General features: G+C 36.4%; 1 protein-coding gene across 1 annotated transcript; it reads left to right on the plus strand.

The window, feature by feature from the left end:
- Positions 1 to 416: 416 nt before the first annotated feature.
- LOC116144385 (protein MODIFIER OF SNC1 11) lies at positions 417 to 3,281 on the plus strand. Its single transcript, XM_031429830.1, has 6 exons — positions 417 to 896; positions 1,543 to 1,623; positions 1,724 to 1,852; positions 2,546 to 2,606; positions 2,712 to 2,779; positions 2,972 to 3,281. The coding sequence occupies exons 1-5, from the start codon at positions 574 to 576 to the stop codon at positions 2,748 to 2,750; spliced, it is 633 nt and encodes a 210-aa protein (XP_031285690.1). The 5' UTR covers positions 417 to 573; the 3' UTR covers positions 2,751 to 2,779; positions 2,972 to 3,281.
- Positions 3,282 to 6,288: the final 3,007 nt, after the last annotated feature.

The following is a 6,288-nucleotide window of genomic DNA, read 5'->3' on the forward strand; positions in this document are numbered from 1 at the left end:
CTAACCATCAATAGTCGAATTTGCAACTACTTCTTAGTGGTTAAGAATATTCTAATTTTTATCTATCTCTATATAGTTAAGTGTGTTGATAGTGACTCTTGGACATATTATTTAATAAGTTTTGAGTTTGAGTCTCTCCTCTGTTGTTAATATGGTATCTACTCTAGTCTCGAAGATTAGTTTAGGTGTATGTAAGCTGACCTAAATACCCTCAATCATAATGAAAAATTGTTGAATTTGGTTTTAATACGTTTTAGTTTGGAGAATTTGATTTAAAACAAATAATATTTTTGTGAAAAATAAATCAAAATGAAATTCTTACAATTTTATTTAGAGATATTTTAATAATAAAAGTCGTGGAGGAGGGGATAAAAATAGGCTACATCATGATGAGAACAAATATCAAGAAAGGAATCGAATCACACCGCTTCCATTGAGATAATCATACTCAAACCTTTCCCTTTTATTTTCTTTCTCACCCAAACCCTTCAACATATTCTCTTTTCATCTCCTCTTACCTCTCTCGGCTTTTCCTTCGTACTCTTCACGCTATACATTTCTCTCACCAATTCGATGGCAACCGACACAGACAAACTCACCACCGTCAACAACACCACCACCGCCTCACCATCCTCGGTGGAGGAAAACCCTAAAAACACCGTGGACACCACAGATCTTGTCCAAAACCCTACCGCCGCGCCATCGTCCACCGCTACCACCGTCGGGCTTAAGAAGGACGGTGAGGATTCCAAGACGACAGCCGTCGCTGCCGTGTCTCCCGTATCAGGGGATGTCGCTCCGGGCACTGATACTCTGAAGAAGATCCGCCGAGCTGAGCGTTTCGGTATGCCTGTACAGTTGTCTGAGCAAGAGAAGCGTAATTCTCGAGCTGAAAGGTAAGAAATTAGGGTTTGTTAACTTTTGCGTAATTTTGTTATTAGTTGATTGTTGATTTGAGTGGATGTTTTGCTTAGTGGTTCGTTTAACTGCCAAAAGAATTACGACTTAATGAGAATGACGTGGGTCTTTACAAATGAATATAATTTTAGAGGAACAATTATGCTTAAATGCTTTACTATTTTGCCCATTTAGCTATGTTCTTAATGCAGACCATGGATAATTTATTTCCATAACTGATAAAATTTCTGATTCAACTTCGGGATTGTGAGTGTCGCTTATATTTTGAACGGTTGAACTGTTCATGTTGTTCTCCCCCAACATTGAACCGGATGATGCCTGGGTAGGGTTTTTGGTTTTCCCTCACCAATCATATTTGTGGATAGAATTATTTTGTAGTTTTATTTTTATACTGTATAATAGTTGCAAATATAAATAATTCAACTTTAACTTCCAAATGCATAGGGTCAAATTAATACATAATGGTGGAAAGAGTCAATTCTCGTCGTTTTCCATCTTATTGATTAAAGGAGAGGAAGGAAGTATCAAAAATAGTATTAAGTGTTGTTGAATTTGTTTGATTGTCGCAACCTTTTCTTTTCCTGTTCTTCTACTAAGCTACTCAAGTTTGTGTTGGTGTTGTAGGTTTGGAACTGCAACCAAAACAAGTGCACCAGAAGTGTCAAAAACATCTGAGGAGCTGAAGAGAAAGGCTAGAGCAGAGAGGTCTTGTTCTAAGCTATATTTATGCGGTGGAAGAAGTTGAATTTCAGCAAACATTTTTCATTTTTTACTTATTTGCTAATCCTGTTTGTTGGTTTTTCAGGTTTGGGCTTCCTGTGCCAACTTCAGCTGGTGACCAGGAGGAAAAAAAGAAAGCTAGGCTTGCCAGATTTGCACCATATTCCAAACCAGACTCTCTGGAGGAAGAGAAAAGAAAAGCAAGGGCACTTCGGTATGTTATTACTATGAGATAATGTTTGTCTCCTTTTCTATTGGTATATCATTTTGATAGAAACCTCTCCCAACTCAACCAACCGAAATACGAACAGCAAGCAACAATCAAGAGAAACCCAGAAAAATAGCGGTAAACAGTAGCCAAAACCCAGAAAATAAGAGGCACTTGTATTGATATTCCGGCAAACAAATTACACAGAAAAATAAACTAGCAAATACTACCCAACAACACAATCAAATTAACAGCAAAAACTCAAACAAAAGAACCCAAGATAGTGCTGGACTTCGAGGGCCAGCTCCTCCCTAAATACTAGACTTCGAGGGGTAGCTCCTCCCTAAATACTAGACTTCGAGGGGTAGCTCCTCCCAATTTTCTTCTCTGATAAACATTCTAATCTCATTTTCTTCTTTTATTCTCCTGCTCTCTCTCTCAATAACTAAATCCCTCTTCTGTCCAGCCAATCATTGCCACCTGTCCCAGCCTAAAACTAACCTTAACTCCTCATGCTAATAGAAATTTCCTGCCAGCTTCCCTTCAATCCACTACTTTAGTACCTTGTTTCTCCTATCATACACCAGCGCTCTCTTGGTCTCATCACATTTCATTAATGTTTTATAACTGTCTTTATTGCTACAGTAAGGGATTTATGTTTGCTGGAAGTTAGAACTAATAGTGCCATTCTTTCTGCAGTTTCTCAGGAACTCCATCCAGTTCTCTGTCACAAGTAAATGGCCAGGGAAATATTGAACCAGTAAGGCCTTCTTTGTGTGTACTGTTTCATGCAAACTCTTTGAACCAGGTAGTTTTGCTTTTTGAAGTGTGGATATACTAATATTTCAGTCGTTCTATATTTCAGAAGGCAGCTATTGCTGGCAATGCTGGTGGAGGGACCTAAAAAATATCTTACAAATTTGCATGTTAAAGGTATGTTTGAGAAAGCTTGTGTAGCATTTTGCATTGGCATTTACTGTACTGATAATTTTGCTGATCTATCATTTCAATTTTTGAATGATATGGCTTCCGATATGTGTGGGTGGGTGGGTCTAGCATATGAACATCTAGTTGTGTATTTTATATGAACTGCTATAATTTTTCTCTTTTTAATTTTCATTGCAGGTCTAGGTTTCTAACTTCCAGTGATTCCCTCAGCGGCTTTTGTACCTATGTCTACTTCCCAGTTGCATTACTACATCCTTTGATAAATTTCTGCAGGGCAGTTAAACAAGATTTTGTGTTAGCTTTCTCTCATATAAGTCAACTATAATATCAATTTGCCTGCTGAGACCTAGAGTAATCAACATCTACCTCTGCTATTTACTTATCTTAAAATCTGCTAAGAATACCAGAAATTCTGAAGTACGGACTTGGGGACTTTCTTCTGTTTTTGGTCATTCTCTTTTCCCTTTAAAAAAAAAAAAAAAAAAAAGGTGTGTAATTTGAATAAATTACAAGTTGGTTAAGTTTGGCAGCCTTCCTTTAATATATATTTGACGTGTCCGATCACTGATATCCCTGTGAAGTGGGTTTCTTGGATCTTGTGGGAATCAGGCATATGAGTGGCATTATGGGGTTGACATCTTTTGATCCTATGATATGAGGTTCTAAATATACTATCTTGCTTTATTATGAATTAGGGACCATGTAGTTGCTTTCCTCAACTGAATTAAAGAATGTAGCATTTATGAGGTAAGCTAGGTTTGACTGACTTGACATGTAATTTAGTTTCATTTGGTCATTGCATATGGAGTTATTCTTGGTGAGTGTTCTGATAAATAGGATCTAGGGTCAGTCGTTATGCTTACAATTCGTGTTTACAAGTATAGCCTGCTTGTTGTTTCTAGACCAGTATATTATTAAGAGAGGTTATGGTAATGAAGTTTCTGTAATGCATTTTTTTTTTTTTTTGTCGTCTTAGCTGTAGATTATCAATTAGGCTCTCTCTTCTATGAATCACTTTCAAGCAGGAATTTCATCAAAAAACTTGTATGATGAAGAAGGGAAGAATGAAGCCTTTTTTTTTTTTTTTTTTTTTCATTGGGTTCCATGTCATGCGCTTACTGCTGCTAATCATGGCTGAATGATTGGTTCTAGCTGCTGTGATCTATATTTTGATGCGACATTATCAGTGCTATGGTTGTTATATTGGATCGGGAGAGACATAGAAGGCATATCTATTAACTACTGTTTTCCTATTAAGTGAACATCAGAGGTGTTTAATGGGTTTCAATTGATTTGAAGGAAGGCTGCCAGATGGAAAACCTTGTAGGAATGTAGTTATTGAAATGTGTTGGTTACTTTTCTTTTCTTCTACTACTTTTGATTGAAAAAGAACTAAAGATTTTCCTGTTTAATTCCCAAGGCGGAAAAAAATTGTCAGTCTAGTACTTCAGAATTCTGATTTTTCTTTCTTGTTTTAAGACAAGTAAAAATTTGGAAGGTGCTTGTTGATTTTCTTTGGTTTCGCTGAGTGAATTGACCGATCTACAAGGTAGGATGCTGAGAGTGGAGTTGTTTAATGATAACTGGGTTTGTTTTGTTTGGTAATGTAGTATTCCTTTTTTTTTTGATTTTCTTTTCGTTTTTTTGAAATTTATTGTAAAATTTAGGAACATCCAGCTTGTATGGATATTCATGATGTATTTTTAGTTAGATATTATGGAACTGTTGGATTTACTAACATATCTGAGGGAATCAACTATTTCTTTTTCTACATGTATGCTTGTTTATTAAGGAATTGTGATGCATGGTGTTATGCACTAGCTTAAATATCAAATGCCATATGCTCGTATATGGGAGCAAGAATAATTGATTAATGGTGTTAGAGCAAAGCTAGATAATTTCTTCTCGGAATCAGTCAACTCATGCAGTACACTACATTTTACTCGTATACAAGTAAACATTTGGCTATTCTTGTTCTGATTCCCTTCTTCAAATGCAATGATTTCGATACCAATATCCTGTTGAAGTTAAGAACTTAAGATAATGGAGGGATAAAAATTACTTTCCCCTTGTGGTTTTCGTCCTTTATCTTCAACCCAAATGTTTCAAAAACCATTGTTTTAAAATCTGGTTTTGTCTGGCCCGATCCATTGAACCGGTTCAATTGGGACTTGGGGCTTTCATTGGGTCGGGTTATCAATTTTCCTATTCATCATAAATCCTAAAAATTGGGACAATAATTGGTGAATAATTAAAAGTTAGGATGTCGTGATAAGTGCAATGGTGGCGACAACCAATGGAGGTGATTTCTGGTGAATAAATCGATCGGAAAATTGAAAAAACCTGTGGTGGCAACAATCGGTTTTTGCCAACGATTGACAAGACGAATGGGGGTGGAGTAAGGTGGGTTTTAGTCAGAAGGTTGAGGGGAGTATTTTCGTAGTGATGGAAATGGTTGTTGATGCCTATGGTGGTGAGATTTGGTCGGACCGATTTAGGTCAGTTCTTGGGTAGATTTTCTGGGGAATGACTCAGGGGATGATTGGGATTGCATTGTCATGTCGCTGTTGCCAACCAGTGGATTGCAGATTTGTATTTGGGATGTGTTTGTTAAATTTCAAAACTGGAGAGACTTAATTATAGGTGTATTTGTTAAATTTTAAACTTTTGGATACCCAATTTGACTGACCTATCAAAATCGGTTAACCTAGGACCAGACAGCTTTGCCGAGTTATTAAAACATTGTCAAAAACTATTAAACATATCCATAATCTTAAACAAAGAATGAAGTAACCCTTATACTTCATCTTCTTTCCCACATAGCAACAGCAAATCACATAATAATCTCTCGCAATCTTAATGGTTATAAGCTTCGCTTCCTCCTCTGTTTGGGTTTTAATTCTCTTTATCAAACAATAAATTAACAATTGATGGCAGAAACACCCATCAAATAACGAATCAACCACTCACAAGCCATCTACGTGTAAATTTGCTTTCATGCTTTTACCAAACAACAAGTTTCACCATTGAATGGTCCATCACCAACCCGACACTTAACAATCAAAGCCCGTTTACCCATCAAATCTTACATGAGATATTATAAAGACCAATAGAAGAGGTTGGTAAGGTGGTGAGGGTGAGGGGGTGTGTTTGTTGGAATAGAAAATTTTTAAGTTGTGATCACTGGGACGGGAAGTGTGATTGTCAGTTTCAGAATTTTTTATTATATAATTATTCATTTAATGTAATGACTTAATTACACTTGAACAGCATCCTCTAGTTTTTTAAATTCCTGGGTTACATTTACTAGTGGAAATCACAGGCTTTGCAAAATTTTATTACGTTGGAATGCAAGAGTTTGTTGGTCTAGAGATGTTATATTTATATGCGGAAATGGAAGAACAATGGAGTCTAGGTAATGAAATTGATATTACAGTAACGCATTGCGAGTGCGAAATGATTTTAAGTTAATATTACATCAAAGTTCACAGCCT

The sequence above is a fragment of the Pistacia vera genome, unplaced genomic scaffold, assembly GCF_008641045.1.
Source record: "Pistacia vera cultivar Batoury unplaced genomic scaffold, PisVer_v2 Contig444, whole genome shotgun sequence".
In the NCBI taxonomy this organism is placed as follows: domain Eukaryota; kingdom Viridiplantae; phylum Streptophyta; class Magnoliopsida; order Sapindales; family Anacardiaceae; genus Pistacia; species Pistacia vera.